Below are 16,357 nucleotides of genomic sequence, written 5' to 3'. Positions count from 1 at the left end.
GTTTCAACAGCGGCTGAATCTGGACGCCAGTTCTGACTTACATACAGATTCAACTTAAGAACCCCAGGCATCCCCAAGTCAGCTGCTGCTGAAACTGATCAGCGGCTGATTCCAGGAAGCCCGGGGCAGGGGCTTCCTGTAGTCAGCCACTGGTCAGTTTCAGCAGCGGCTGACTTGGGGATGCCTGGGGCAGAGCAGCTGGGTTGGTCCAGTAGCGCCGCCGCTCCTCGGCGCTACTGGACCAACCCAGCAGCACCCAAGCTGCTCTGCCCCAGGCGTCCTGATTCAGCCGCTGCTGAAACTGACCAGCAGTGGCTGAATCAGGACGCCTGGGGCAGAGAAGCTGGGGTGCTGCCGGGTTGGTCCAGTAGCGCCCAGAGCGGCGCTACGGGACCAACCGGCAGCGCCCCAGCTGCTGTACCACAGGTGTCCGGAGCAAAGCCATGGAGCACGGGGGCAGCGGGACAGCCCAGACGCGCCGTGGCTGTCCTGCTGCCCTCGGGCTCCGCGGCTTTGCTCTGCTTTGCTCCCCGTCCCCCGGTCTGCAGACCAAGGGGACGGGGAGCAAAGCGGCGGAACACACAGGCAGCAGACAGCCCAGACACGCGTCTGGGCTGTCCGCTGCCCGCGTGCTCCGCCGCTTTGCTTCCTCTCCCTGGTCTGCTGGAGACCAGGGAGAGGGCCCCGTTCGTAACTGTGGATCCGGCATAAGTCGGATCCGCGTAACTCGGGGACTGCCTGTACCCCGAAACACAATATTGGTTGGCCTATCAATTGTGTTTGAACTTTAAACTGATGCTGCGTGCAAGAGAAAAAAATGCTAAGTGTACATTCACCCTGACTGAACCCAATGTCCAGTACAGGAAGCAAAGCCACTGTCCTCTGACCATAAGCTGACAGCGTGCCTTCACTGTCACAGCCCTCAGCTGGGACGGCTTCCAGTACTTCATACAACGTGCAGAGGAGATGCCTTAAGTCTTATCTTCTCCACATCTCTGAAAGTGACTTGTTGCGGATCTGTGGCCTGTTGGGTCTCCTCTCTGGCCAGACTATTTACAACACAGTCAAATAAAGTCTAACATTAATCAGTTGGAAGCCTCCTGGCTTTACATTTTGGAGATGCCATTTCCACCAGATACGGAACTAACGCCACATGCTGACCAAAGCTAAGCTGCACCATTGTGCTCCAAAAATGGCCATGTTTCACCCCGGGAGAGGCAGCCTACAAGAGATAAAGTGGGTCCCTCAGTGTATGTCCCTTAGCTATTTCAGAGGGCATCTATGTGACTTAGACACAAGACATCCAGATGATACAAACGTGAACAATTTCATGGTGCAAAGGCGCTGGGCTAACAGCCCTCTGAAAGCTGAAATGCTCTGCATTCAACGCAAAGGTCCAACACGGACCAGAGGGAAGGCAGATCTCTGATCTCCGCCAGCGAGGTTCATCTCTGATCTGTAGGAAACCCTTCTGTGGGGAGAGCAGTGCAGTCTGCATAAGTCTCCAATAAACCTGCTGGCAAAGGGGCAACTCCAGGGGAGGGTGTATTGTGTGGTTAGCTAGTGGCACAAAATAGCAACTTGCTTCAAAACTGACCGTTGAAAAGACGTGGTGGACATCTCTCCATCGCAACAAAATTGGGAGGCAGACCAATAACCTTGAGGTCCAAGATTTATTTGGACTAGCTACCCAGGTCTACATGTAATGCAACTTTTCATTACTTGTATGCATGTTTTTCGAGAAGTATTTTTAACTGTTGCTATTAAGTGTCTTAGAAGAATGGGAAACAAGTATCCCAAATGGCTGGAAAACTGTTCCGAGAATACAAGTAGCAGGGGTTCACAGTCAGGCTGGAAGGGCAAAACGAGAGCAGACCGGCACAGATCAGTCCTGGGTCTAGTTCTTCTGTTCAGTGTCTTCATCAGTAGTGATTCAGACAATGCCATGCACTTAAGTTGGCAGATGATACCAAGCTGGGAGGAGTTGCGAGAGCTTTGGAGGAATTAAAATTCAAAATGATCTGGAAAAACTGGAAAAAAAGGCCCCACTTAGGGAGGAACAGTCAGATGCACGCATACAAAATGGGAAGTGAGTGCATAGGAAGGAGTACTGCAGAGATGGAGCCGGGCGATTATAGCAGAGCAGAAGCTCAATGAGTCAACCATGTCACACTGTTGCAAAAAAAGAGCAGACACCATTCTGGGACGTATCAGCAGGAGGGCTGGAAGCAAAACGAGAAGTCATTCTTCCACTTTACTCCATACTGATTAGGCCTCAACCAGAGTATTGTGTCCAGTTTTGAGTGCCACGTTTCAGGAAAGACCTGGACCAAGTGGAGAAAGTTCAGAGGAAGCAACAGAAATGTTTAATGCTCTAGAAAACATGACCGATGCGGAAAGACTGAAAAAACTGGGTCTAGTCTGGGGAAGAGAAGACGTGGGGAAACGGTACATAATCGTTTTCAAAAACATAAAAAAATTGTTACAAGGAGAAGGGGGAAGATTTGTTCTCCTTATCCTCTGGAGGATAGGACAAGAAGCAATGGGTTTAAATTGAAGGAAGGAAGGTTTAGGTTGGACAGTAGGAAAAGCTCTCTGTCAGGGTGATTAAGCACTCAAACTGCCTATGGAAGTTGTAGAATCTGTTGGAGAGTTTTAAGAATCGTTTAGACAAACACCTGTTAGGAACGGCCTCGTTATTACAGTCTCACCATGAGTGCAGGAGACTGGACGAAATGACCTAGTGAGGTCCCTTCCAGTCCAACACTCCTATGGTGAACTCTAGCCCAAGCTGTTAGCTATCCGATGTCATCTGAGTGTTCACAAAGTCTCGTGCTTCCCACAAAGCGACCGCCTGCGTCTCAGGATGAAATCCAAAGGCCACGTGCCTCCAAGAGCCGAACTGCGTGTTTCTCTGTCCCACCACATAACACAGCAACATCCCTGTCGTTCCCGGGTTTTGCCTGATGTTCCTAACAGGCCATTTACGCTAATCAAATCTACACACACTCAGACTATAGAATGGAAAACATCCTCTCCTCCTTCTGATATCTCAGAACAAGCTTTAGAGTGGATCGGTATCGACCTTTCCACGAGGGATGTGAAGAGGTGATGCTTACCGGGGAATGGTTAACCGGTGCCCGGAAGCAGCCTCTGTATCAAAGGCAGCAAGGGGGAGGAGGTAATGCCGGCTCCCCATGAGCGCCAGTTCTCACCTGCCCCCAGTGTGTAAACATGTAGCCGCTAAAATTCAGCAGTTACATGTTTATAAAAATTAACGCTTTTTAACATCCCTACAGTGCGCACAGCAATCCGGTATGGAAGCAAGCGGTTGAATTAATGAGTATTCTAAAATGCAACTGACCCCTTCTTTCAGTGCTGAATTCTGGAGTCCCTAGTTACAGAAAACACAGTGGAAGTTTGCTGAAAGTATGTCTACACTGCAACACACACCCAGAGAATTATGATGAAGATGTGCGGGATGTAAAATTCCATTCAACTGGTTAAACATGATGTTTACCTGGTTAATTGATTAAGGGGGGGGGGGAGACCTGGAGTGGTCGGGCTACAGCCTGACCCTGCCCATCTACACCTTAATTCAACAATCAGCTGGCGCGGGCCAGCTGTAGACAAACCCTAAGTTTCCAAACAAGGAGAGCAGTTCCACCCCCCACCCCCAATAAATCAATAAACCCCAAATACAAAAATCACAGCTCCCTTGAAGCATAAGGCAGAAAGTCACTGGGAGAGAGAACCTGGCTTCCCCTCCCGCCCCACGGTGGGCACACATACCGGAAGGCTGCTGGCCTCGCCAGGGGGAAGTCATCGTCCAAATACTCTTCAATCAGCCTCTTCTACAAGATGCCATTTTCTCCGTCTCAGTCCACCACAGTGCTGAAACACTGGATTCAAATCCCAAATAGATCCACCCTTCTGGTGGCTGGAAATGACTCAGAAGACAGGAACCATAACAACAAAGCTGCCCAATAGGAGTTTGCACTTGCAGAAAGACGTTCTACATTTCTGTCTCCATGATGGTAACTGAGTACTTTTCAGTCACTACAACTCCCGGTCTCTTCCCCCTTCCCATTTCATCCTTTGTCCGGTGCCAAGCCCTGGAATAAACTTGTTTCTCATCCCTACTCGCCTGTTTTACTCCAGCTGACACACCTCAGTCTGAAGTCTGCCTACCATACTTCCAACAGAGCTGTCGGTAGGGCTGTGTGAAGTAGCTGCCAATTCAAACTCACACCAGTCCACCCACTGCCAGAAAGGCAACCTTAAAAGGGCCAGCGCTCTACATGAAGGAGTATGTTGAAATAGCTCTGCTGAATATGAATATTTCAAATGCAGCTCCCAAGACGTATTTCCTCCGTCGGATAAAAGATTTGGCTTTGGCTCCAGAGCTCGAACGCAGAAGTTATACCAAAAGAGAGAAGTGTCTTTCAAGAGAACTGAACACTTCTAATCCCGATCAGCTGCTTTCCCAAGACACTCTGGGGAAAGGAATAACAGTTCCCCCTGCTGTGGATTTTCAAGTGAGACGCACCAGTGTCCAGATCATTAGAGACACGGCACTTTTCTTATAGGCCAAGCCAATTCCAACGCAAGTTCTGAAACCAGCCAGCCATCAAAGCACCCGACAACCACGTCTTGCTTCCTGTTCGGCTCATTTCTGTGTTCTCTTGCTTCCTGATCTCAAAGCTCACATCGCCTCTTGAACTGGATGTTCATCTATCGTACCGCAAATATTTAGAAGAATCCCTTTAAACCCTATGCAAACTGTAAGGAGGAAAATATCAACAGCACAGAAATCTGTTCTAACTGCAAGTAGTTATAAAGAAAGTATAATCCAGTCACCAGATTGTTGTGCCAATACTTACAACACCTGGCCTGAAGCCAGCAGAGCAAAGATTTATAGAAACACATTCATGCTGCTACTCTTACACTTGTGCTGTGGTTTCAAACATAAAATGGTCATGTTCAGAGCTGAACACTTGCTTGTTACAAAAAGGGGTAGTTCTCTAAAGTAAGTTGGTTTTAACTCTCTCATATGGGGGCGGGAAACCCACATTAAAGAGCTTCGGATCCTTGTATACTCCCTTAGTTTAGATATTGGTTAGGATTTAAAAAGCAAAATCTGACAAAAGTAAGGATCCCCATCAAAAGTAAAGGAACAGAAACAATTTAAAATAAATTAGCCATTCCTGGGATCATAGCAGCCTGGTAGGTCTACATATTTGTCACTATGATACATTCTGCTCTTGGCTCAGTTTAGGCATTGAAATTAGACTAGCCATTCATATTGGGGCCAAGCCAAAGCCTGCCAAACTTGCTGACATACGTGGGTGCAGTTCAGTGAAAGCTTTTGGAAAAAATTCTTAAAGAGCCCAAAATGTTACAAGTAAACCTCATAATACATTTACTTCATCAATAGCTAACTCGTCCCAAAGCACTGATCAATGAAATCTTATCTATATGTAAATCTAAAACAGATCTATGCACAGAGGTTGCAACAAGCAATAACCATGGATTAGTGCCTCACTGTAACGTACTTCATATTACTAAAGTATCGAGTTAAAAAAAAATAGAATTCCACCAGATAGTGATCTGAGTGTGTTAAAATAATGCAGGTTACACCCTGCAGCCTACAGTCACTGCCAGACGAGTTTTATAACAAGATTCGGACTAAAGGGCTTTCTGTACTGTATCCCTGCCAAGCCAAATAAAAGGCTCTTAGCCTCAGGACTGGAACAAGTGCTCTCTTTTGCTACTACTCTGATCATTAGAAAAGTAGAATAGAGTGCAACACCAAATACCTCCGAATTTCCCAAAATAAGACAAGCTTCACAAAAAAATAATCTGCCACCCTCCGTACACACTCTTTAGCCAATCGGCACTGTAGTGCAAATATCTTCCGAGAAGCAAAAACTTGAAGATACCACATAGTGGAGGAAGCAGTCCTTTGGTACCTTAGAGACTAACAAAAGGACACGTATTCGTGGGCAAAACCCACTTCTTCAGATGAGATCATCTCGAGCCTCAAGATCTTCTCATCTGAGGAAGTGGGTTTTGTCCACCAAAGCTCATGATACGACACGTATATTTGTGTTAATCTCTAACGTGCCATTGGACTATTTATTTGTTGGGGTTTTTTAAATTTTTTTTTTTAAATTTTACAGACTAACACGGCTACCCCTCAGACCGTATAACAGAGGGAGAGCGTATCATGAAAACATTCTTACGGGGACCCTGTCAACTTGAAATCCAGCCTCTTTTTAAATACAACGTAAAGGCATTTCAAATACTAGACCTTTGTGGATTTATCATCACATTATCCCACGCTGGTTAGTGATTTCTTCCCCCTCTGCACCACTGCCTTGCACACAGAGGACAGGAAAGTGACTATACAGAGAGAACAGGCAAGTCTGCTGGGCAGAAAAACTGAAAAGAGAAATGTTACATCTAATTATAGCCTAGGCAAAAAAAAAAAAAAAAAAAAAATGAGAAGTGATTTTTAAAACCAAAACTGCGCCTTTAATACACAAAACGTTCTGTTGGAGAAATAAACCAGTTTACCAGGGAGGTTTAGTGGTTTGTTCAACACTGGCCCCATACACTTTTCTCTTCTATTGTCTTTTAAGTGTGTTAAAAAAGGCATTTACGCTTCCCTCCATCGGTCACCAAGCTTTTCCTGTCCTGGCAAACAGAACCATCCCTTCCTCTACTAGCGTAACAAGCCTGTCCATCTTAGCCCTCCCTTCTTCCCCATGGGAAATTCGGATTCAGAGCAGCGAAACAGAGCTGCATGGCTGCACGTGATCCAGCTGCATCAGTGGGGAAGGAGGAAGCTCCCAGCATTGGCTCAGATACTGTGAAGTCTTGTGTGCTCCAAATGGTGATGGTAAGGCTGAAATGTGAAGCCATCAATCTACATCGCCAAGTGGTTCCAAGCGTTCTGCTGCGCTTTCCACGACACAACTGGTTTAGCAACCCAGAATACACAGTAAGGCAGTGAAGAAGTTGTCACAAAAGGCAAACATGGGCTGAGTAACCACAAGGAGGTAAAAAATGCAAGTGATTGTGTTTTGCACTAGTGTTTTGCACTTTCAAACACTTAAGAACATAAAAACATACTGGATCAGACCAAAGGTCCATCTAGCCCAGTATTCTGTCTGCCGGCAGTAGCTTATACCAGATGCCCCAGCGGGAGAGATCACAACAGGTAATCCTCATGTGATTCCTCCCCTATCACCTACCTCCAAAGAAACAGACTAGTGAACACCATTCCTACCCATCCTGGCTAATAGCGATTGATGGACCTAACCTCCATGAATCTATCTAGCTCTTTTTTGAACCCTGTTAAAGTTCTAGCCTTCACCGCATCATGTGGCAAGGAGTTCCACAGGTTGACTGTGCGCTGAGTGATGAAAAACTTCCTTTTGTTTGTTTTAAACCGGCTGCCTATTATTTTCATTTGGTGACCCCTAGTTCTTTTATTGTGGGAATAAGTAAAGAACTTTTCCTTATTCACTTTTTCCACGCCAGTCATGATTTTATAGACCTCTATCATATCCCTCCTTAGTCTCCTCTTTTCTAAGCTGAAAAGTCCAAGTTTTTTTAATCTCTCTTCATATGGGACCCCTTCCCAACCGCTCATCATTTGCACAGGTCATGCTGTAAAGATTAACGATAATGAACTAGGACGGAAGTTCTCAAACGCCAGCGCCCCGCCATCGTCTTCTGCCAACAAGCACTACTACATGACCTAAAGCAGCTTCCCAGCCCTAGATGGCAGGGCTCAGGCCTCGTCTTCACACCCTGGCTCTGGCAACCTCACTAAAATGGGGTCGTAACCCACCACGTGAGAAGAGCTGCACTAGGATGCTCCAGGTCACGTTCAGCAATGTAGCTTTGTTCCAGGAAGCCAATGCACCCCTCTGTGCTCGCTGGATCACTGCTACAAAATGGTACAGGTGTGTGCAAGATTGCTGGTCCTCTGCTAATCTAATGCGCAAGATTTGAATGGCGTAGCAGATAACGATCGGACACCTGCGCATGCATCATCCTCCCAGGGCCGTTGGGAAGTAGGACAAAGTCTCTCGCACGTAGGGCAGAGAGTTGATTTGTCTACCTGCGTGCCAGCGGCAGCTCCTCGTGAATAATTCAGCACTCCCCCTCAGCCTTCTGCCGCTGAGCCCTAGAGACGGCAAACTTCAGCAGAAGCAGCCACCACCATGAGAGCAGTTCGCTTCTCATCCGTGGTTAACGACGCTTGGCTTCTGCCGAGGGCTCGTGTTTCTGAAGCAATCCCTTTGGCGTGGTTCCTCGTTGAACATGGAAGAAGTAGGGATGGAACAGTTCGATTTAGCTAATCGAATCATCTATGCAATTTGCATCAACTATTCGATCAGTCGATAAGGGCACTTCCGCCTTTGAAGTGTAGCAACAACCTCAGGGCCCCACGCTCCCCGCGGCGTTTCAAAGCTGGAGTCCTCAGCTGACCCCGGGCTCCATGCGGCGCTGCCACTTTGAAACGCCATGTGCAGCTCCCAGCTGGCCCGGGCTGCACGCGGCATTTCAAAGCAGCAGCGCCGTGTGGAGCCCGGGGTCTGGCTCCAGGCTGCATGTGGCACTGACGCTTTGAAACACCCTCTCCTCTTCCCCCCACTTGCTGCCTCTTTCTGACAGAGGCAGCAAGGGAAGGGGAGCAACTAGTCGACTCAACTATCCAAAAAGCATTTGCTTATCGGACAGGCGACTAGTCGTTCACATCTGTAGAGAGAAGAGTGGCTTTTAGTAACAACATACCTGGGTGTCTTTTTTTTTTTTTTAATGTTAGAATTAATAAGGCACCAGGCCAGGTTAGGACTGTCCAAAGGTACCGGTGTAACCACGGAAAATCTTTGCAGTGGCACGCTGCAGAACGGGGCCAGCAGAACGACAGTGGGCCGGACTAGAGAGGTTCAACCTTTACACGAAGGGGCCAAAACAGGCCCTAAGCTACTTTGCGGGAGAGCCCTCTAGTCGGGAGAGAAGGGGAAGAGGGAGAAAAGAAGAGCAATTGCCCAAAACCTGCTTCTCATAGAACAGAGCCATTCAGCAGCAACTGCGTGTGCATTAAGGATGCAATTACGCCCATAAACCTCACAGTCGGGGTATCAACAGCCGCTGGCTGATCATTTTTACATCCGCACAGACACGCATCTATTATTTGTATTAGCACCGTGCCAAGGAAGGACCAGGGTCCCCTATTTACAGGCAGACACTGACAACCCAAGTGGCTGCAGTCTCGTACACAGGCCAAAAACAATTACCTGGAGTGGGCTGGGGAAACCGGAGGACTCTAAGAAGTGTAGATATTGTTCCTCTGTACTTTTCCAAAACTCGGATGCCCCCAATTCCCACCGAACACACACCACATTAGACGTCTTCTTTTAATGCGGGCAACACACCACCAGTTTTCCCACCATGCACCTGGATGGACAGCTGAAGTCTTTGACTCAGTGTTAAGAGCAGGGTTCACCGAACCGCGGCGAGCCCCGCTCGCCAGCCGCGCTGTCCGGCGAGCCGCACATGCGCAGATTGCCCAAACCCAGCTCTTCCCGCCACAGGGGGCGAGTAGATTGTATTATTTGTCGAGCCCTGGTTAAAGAGTGTCAGTTTAGTAAACTATCCAGTGTCTTTAAGAAAAGTTCTGGCAGTTTCCCAACTACTTTATGCGGACTGCTTTTAGTTCCTGAATAAGAGCACATTTAAAACAAAAATCAAGTGGGAATTCATTTTCCAAGAGCTTAAGAAAACAAATTACAGAAGAGGGAACAGAAAGAGGTGGGGATCCCAGAAACATCTGTTTTTCACAAGGAAGAATGAAGGGAAAAAACCCAATATCAGTTCTTGGTGGTTCCCGTACAAACACACCAAGAGGTGACTATTTTAAAATAAATCCTTTCCCCACTGACCACAGTTAAATGCAACTCAAGATGCCCCTGGAGCCTTAGCGATTCCAGCAGGAATAAGCACTGGAAAAAATGGCAGGATCAACGCCTTCAGGAAAATGTTATCACCAGAGACTAGAATTGCTTCTCTCAAAGAGGCACTTCAAAAAACTCGTTATTGTTCTCGCACGTACTCCTACATAATGGAAGTGAAGATGTCTGCAACTGGGTGAAATGTGCCGTTACTGCCTTCAGGATCTCCAGCAGAAGAGAGAGATTAGGAAAATTAAAAGCAGAACTGTCAGCAGAGCATAGAGAAACTGGGGCCAGGAGGCAGACCTCTGGAGTTCTATTCCTAGCTCTGAAAATGACTCCTTTTGTGGCTCTGGACAATTCATAATTCTTCTCCTGGTTTCCCCAGGGGTCAAATAGGGATAATGCTTATCGCTTTGCACAGAAGTGCCATGGACAAGTTGTTTTTAAGAAGATCAAACTGTACTAAGCTAACTCACACTGGCCCCCAATCTGAAGCAAATACCTACCTGCAGCCACACACCGCAGAAACACTAACCCAGGAACCTATCCCTGCCACAAAGCCCGTTGTCAACACATCTACACAAGCGACACCATCACAGGCCCTAAGCAGATCAGCCACACCATCCCCTGCAACTCATCCACTAACGTGATCTATGCCATCATGTGCCGTCCATGCCCCACCCCGTATCTTGACCAAACCGGACACTCTCTACACCAACGGATAAATAAGCCCAAATCAGACCTCAAGAAAGGTAACACACACAAACCAGTGGGAGAATGTTTCACCCTCCCTCCACACTCGGAAATGGATTTAGAAGTAGCCGTCCTGCTACAAAAAAAAACCCTTCAAAACTACAAAGAGAAACAGCAGAGCTGCAATTTGTTTGCAAATTGAACAGGGTCAAATGAGGATCGAATAAGGACTTAGAACGGTCATCTCAATACAAGGGCAATTTTCCATCTTTCAGGATTCACACCTCTCTGTCAGCTGCTGGGAGTGAGTCAAATTCACCCTGACTGAAATGGCCTTGTTATCATTGGTCCTACCCTTGATAAGCAACTTCCTTCTTGTGATATATTAGTAGGTATACTAGACGCATGGAGTGGAAATCCCAGAGATAGGGATGTATATACGAGCGTACGCGTGTGTAGATATATCTCCCAACCTCTGATTTCCACGCCACGCATCTGATCCTCAAGGGGGTGGTTTTTACCCACCAAAACGTATGCCCAAATGAATCTGTTAGTTTTTAAGGTGCCACAGGACTCCTGGTTGGGTTTCCGCTCTGAACTGTTTCACTCTCTTAGTTTTTGCACATTACCTCCAAGTACTTTCCAAACTGGTTTGCAGGAGATGCCCTCCCCATCCAGCAGCTGTGGCAGACACCCTACCCTGGGATATGGGCTAACCACGAGCAGGACTCGAACACAGTAACAAGTCTGACAGCAACAAAACTGTGCAATAGGTGCAAGTAAAAATTCTAGCCACACAAAGTCACTGAGCGTCTGACCTAAGGCAGAACCAGAGCCGATCCTTCTAGAAGAGCATTCAGTTTAGTCATGTTGGCTAAAAATGTACCTATTGTTCTTCAGATTAAAACCATTACTACCCCCGAGATTAGAAAACCCATCTTTCTTCTCCACCGGCATCCAGGTTATATTCTTTGTACCTCACTTCCCCTGTACAGACATCCCTCCTGCCCTGCACTTACCTGCCTAAGAAAGCCAAGTCACATTGGAGCACAATTTGAAGAAGGTGTTAAAACAATATTAAATATGAATTTTCACTCAGTGAAGACAGGCACTTGGTCGTGTATAACACATCACCTGAGTATGGACCAATTTTGTTGGCTAGTAAAACAATGGTCCCAGTTTTCACAGCTCACGACCGGGTTGTATTCCAACAGGTAAGTTTTCTTGTGGATCCTTCATCTGTGCAAAGGGGAAAGGTCATACCAACTAGGATTTCTGAATATCTGACCGAGATATTCAAGGACAGGCATAATCCCTAAAACTCCTTTAACTTCTTTTTTTAAAGACTGACTAAGACTCAAATTGATGTCATCTAACTACTATGTCAATAGTTCCAATTCTTACAGGTTAAAAAGCAATCATTCTTACTGCCACCAACTGACTGCAAACACACACACACACACACACACACACACACACACACAAAACAGAGCTGTGAGCTGAAAGCAATCCTTTTTTTTGTGGTGTACATTCACACCCAATCCACTTTCAGAAACAGGGTGTGTACACTCATTATCTGCTGGAAATTTAGTTCCAAATTTTTACTCTCCGGTTTTCAAAGCCAGGCAGCCATATACAAATGTTCTACTGTCGACCAGGTGTACAGCACCCACTGTAAGTGCCCAGTTCTCTTAGTAAAAGCAGCTCCATTCCCCAATGGCTAGCTTTAGCTGCCCACGTTTGGAGGAGTTTAAGCATTTGGGTTGAAAGATTGTTTACACCCCGCTTTTAACTAAATTTAGAAGTTAGGTTCTACACTAGATCCTTTATCTCCTCTCAAATCACTCTTCTCCTCTAGAGGCGACAATACTTTAGTCCCTCCAAAAAACTACTCAAATAGATGAGCATACGACAGAATTTGTACTATGAATTCCTAGTATGGCTAATAACTGAACCACCAAAATTGCCATGACAGCGTTGATTCAGGATAATGGCACGGAGCCGGATGTTTTTACTGTACTTAGGAGCCTTACACAATACTTCAATTCTTTCTCAACATCCACTTTCTCTCATGTTTAATAACTGAGAAGGATTTAAGGATTTGTAGATAATTTTTCTTAGGCCCCTTCCTGTTTCACTAACTGGAAGTTGGAAGCAGGCTTTTCTAGCCAATTAAAAAAAAAAAACCAAGGAATCTCAGTTTTTGGTCATTCTGTGACTTGAGTTTTAATTAAGCAGTGCTATAATACAATCAAACCTAGATAAATCCACGACTGCGGAGAAAACTTTCAAACGAGGATATCAGTTTATAATCTGTCCCAGCGCCACAGACAGCCAGCTTAACAGAGTACAAAGATGGAAAGCAGTCCAGCTCACCTCATTTGGCTGTTCATTCTGAAGCCTAATGATTTATTTTCCAACATCACTAATTTCACTTCTGACCAAAACACATAAGATAGGAGCACAACAGGGAGCTGATCTCACTGCAGGAAGCACGTGCCAAGTAAGAAAAGGGATGAAGGTCTGCATAATCCACTGCAGGGGTGGGTAAGAGAGTCTGAGGGCCAGATCCAACCCGCAGGCACCCTGCCACTGCCGGCCAATCGAGACCTGGGGACAGGGGCGTGCAAAGTCTCCTCCCCCCTTCAATCAGGGGTGTGCAGTGCCTAGAGCGAGCTGCCAGCTGTTCTGAACAGCTGGCAGTTTACTCTAGGCAATGCACGCCCCTTGCAAGGTGGGGACAGGGAGCAAGAGATGGGTCCTGGCCCCGCCCCTTCCACTCAAGACCCCACCCCTTTCAGGGCAGCCCGGGGCCAATTCAAAAATTTGAGAGGTGGCCCCCCTGCTAAAAGTATTGCCCACCCCGATTCACTGAGAGGGCCATCACTAATGTTTGGTTCATAAGCAGAGCTTGGTAGATTGGCAACTGGTTTCCTCACCCCAAACCTCACTCCCTCGAATCCCAGAAGGTTTGCTGGACTGAATGTTTAGATTTAAAATGTTTCAAGCTCAAGTAAATATTTAATATTAAGCAAAAGTCAACTCTACAGCACACACCCCTCCTTCCCCCGCCAACCCCTCCCCTCCCCATGGTTCTCTTTTGTAACTCCCCCTACAGCCAGGCAGAACAAGGATCAATGGACCTTTTGTCTCTCTAGCGAGTATTGTGCAAACAATGACCATGCTTATCCTAACACTGTCATTAAGAACATGGATTTTGAGATCCAGTAACTTCCCGTTTAAATACTTCCCAACCCCCACTGGATGGCATTTAAAAGCCAGGGTCCTGCTTAGGCTGCACAGACAGACATCGCAAATCCCCTGACACAAATTTTGACCTAGTGATCCAGCTAAAATATCTTCTACCTGCAACCGTGTGTGTTCTGTGTTGTAGCTGGCTGCTGCCCTCCGCTCTTATTAGATCGCACCATTCAACGGCCTTGTAAAAAGCACCAAAATTCGTGGCGCAAAATCTGCCCACCACAACGGTGAAAGAATTAATATTTCACTCAAAGGTCAAAGTTACTTGCCAGACTAGAGAGCTGCAAGGCTGCTGTACATAAGCAGGTTGCAAAATTTGGGGGCTCATTTGAGAGGACAGGCACTGCAATCTAGACCAGACAATATTCCAGCTGATGAAGAACACGTGCAAATCAGACCTCCTGCAACGGCACAGGTCAACAGGAAAGGAAGAGAAAAGGTTAGGGAGTTCAATTGTGACATTTCCACTGAGAGTTTACGTCAGTCTCTGAGTATTCATTTTCTGCACCTAAAACTTCAAGCATACCACCACAAAGATTATTCCTGGAGAGTCACCGTCTTCACATTAATAGCCATCAAAAGTAGGCAAGTAATAGAGAGGTAGCTGTGTTAGTCTGATCTTGCTAAAACAAAAGGAAAAACTATGTAGCACTTTAAAGACTAACAAGATGGTTTAATAGGTGATGAGCTTTTGTGGGCCAGACCCACTTCTCAGGAAGTGGGTCTGGCCCACAAAAGCTATTAAACCACCTTTTGTTAGTCTTTAAAGTGCTACATAGTTTTTCCTTTTGCTTTAACAGTAGGCAAGATTCACTTGTATTTAGATGTACAGGTGGAACCTCTCTAATCCGGCACACTCTGCACCAGTAACATCTATGGTCCGGCATGATTTTAGTTAGCTAGATGGCCACTTATCATGGGTGTGGCCAAGTTTCCCGTGGTCCCATAAAGCTTGTTTACCGCCACCGTCCCGGCTCTCAGTGAGTGTCCTGGGCTGTTCTTTAGCTCTAATTGACCCCTCATTGTCTTCGAAGAGCCCAGGAAGCAGCGGCAGGTTCGGCACCGGTCAGGTTCCAATGGTGCCGAACTAGACACTCAACCTATACATGCAAATTAGGTCCAACATCAGTTTGTTAACAAGTTGCCGGTGTGTTTTCGATGCATCAAAATATTATCCCCAGCCAAGTAAATCATTGTCATTAAAGGCCAAGTGGCAAGGACCTACATGTTTCAAAACATCGGCCTTTACTAGTGTAAACAGTAACAAAGATCCAATTTGACTTATTTTAGGCCTCAGACCTAATGAGGTAGCAGAGCGGCTAGGTTACCAATGCGACGTTTCTTTCACACCGGGATTCATTTGGCCACAGCAGTAATGATGTAAGTGAAACTTCCAGGTTCAAACGCAGTCACTTGCAGCATCCCTCTCCCTTTCTTTTCCAGTAGGCCCAGCCAAGCAAAACAGAATTCTTGTGGCCTGGTTCCAACAATGTGGACTAATGAACCGGCTCCTCCTATTCAGGGGACCGTCGCAGAAAGGAACGATCTCTCTCAATTGTTCCTCAGAGCCGTTCCTCGGACAGTCGCACGCTCCATTTGAAGGCATCAGCTTTTCGTCTTCGGTGAAGGGAAGGCGCCTTCCCTATGTACATTGGACAAACGTCTCAGACACTTCGCCAAAGAATCAATGCCCACAAAACAGACATTAGACAGGATCACAAAGAAAAAACAGTTGCTTGTCATTTCAACCAGAAAGGACACTGTCTCAATGACCTGCTAACCTGCATCCTACTTCAGAAGACATTCAAATCTGCACTTGAAAGGGAATCCTCTGAACTGGCATTCATGCTAAAATTCGACACTCTCCGCAGGGGACTTAACAAAGACTCCAACTATCTTACCCATTACAAAGATAGCTTCCCCAATTATCACCTCTAATACTATTAACTCACAGACATCTACCCTTCCCCACCTCTAATATCATTAACTCACTGGCATTCACCTTCCTTTCCCCCCCCCCCCCCGCATTCCCCTTCTGTTCTGAAATGTGATTTGTCCTTTTCATATGTGTTCACTTTTTTTTTTTTTAATTGTATCCTTTGGTATATATGGTTGTGACTATTTTCTTCCACTATTTGATCTGAGGAAGTGGGTCTGGCCCACGAAAGCTCATCATCTAATAAACCATCTTGTTAGTCTTTAAAGTGCTACATAGTCCTGTATTTTGTTTCAGCTACACCAGACTAACACGGCTACATTTCTATCACTATGTTTTACACAGGTACAGTTCTCTGTTCAGATGTGCCTCTATTCCTGTTAGTAAAGAAGGACACCGCAAAGCATACTGGGTGTGCAACGAGGAAGAGTTCCCATGGCTGTAGGAAACTTGCCTGCCCTACGGTTACATAATTAAGAAATCTTAAACGCTG

The 16,357-nt window shown here is 46.4% G+C and overlaps 1 protein-coding gene across 6 annotated transcripts in view; it reads right to left on the bottom strand.

Moving 5' to 3' along the window:
- The window catches only part of LOC102449669 (H(+)/Cl(-) exchange transporter 5), an 82,641-nt gene that overhangs the window by 51,394 nt on the left and 14,890 nt on the right, over positions 1-16,357 (bottom strand). For 5 of the 6 annotated variants that reach the window (XR_012895628.1, XR_012895629.1, XR_003088347.2 and 2 more), the window contains exon 1: positions 3,793-4,610. The exons of the other annotated variant lie outside the window; for it this stretch is intronic. Coding sequence is in view for 1 of the 5 variants with exons in the window: in XM_075896673.1 (XP_075752788.1) it covers positions 3,793-3,826 (34 nt within the window). In the remaining 4 variants the exon portion in view is untranslated. Of the gene's footprint in view, positions 1-3,792; positions 4,611-16,357 lie in introns of those variants that run through there. 6 annotated transcript variants of the gene reach the window in all.

This window comes from Pelodiscus sinensis, chromosome 13 (genome assembly GCF_049634645.1).
Source record: "Pelodiscus sinensis isolate JC-2024 chromosome 13, ASM4963464v1, whole genome shotgun sequence".
In the NCBI taxonomy this organism is placed as follows: Eukaryota; Metazoa; Chordata; order Testudines; family Trionychidae; genus Pelodiscus; species Pelodiscus sinensis.
The sequence above is the reverse complement of the archived record's forward strand: the minus strand, read 5'-3'. Positions and strand labels throughout refer to the sequence as shown.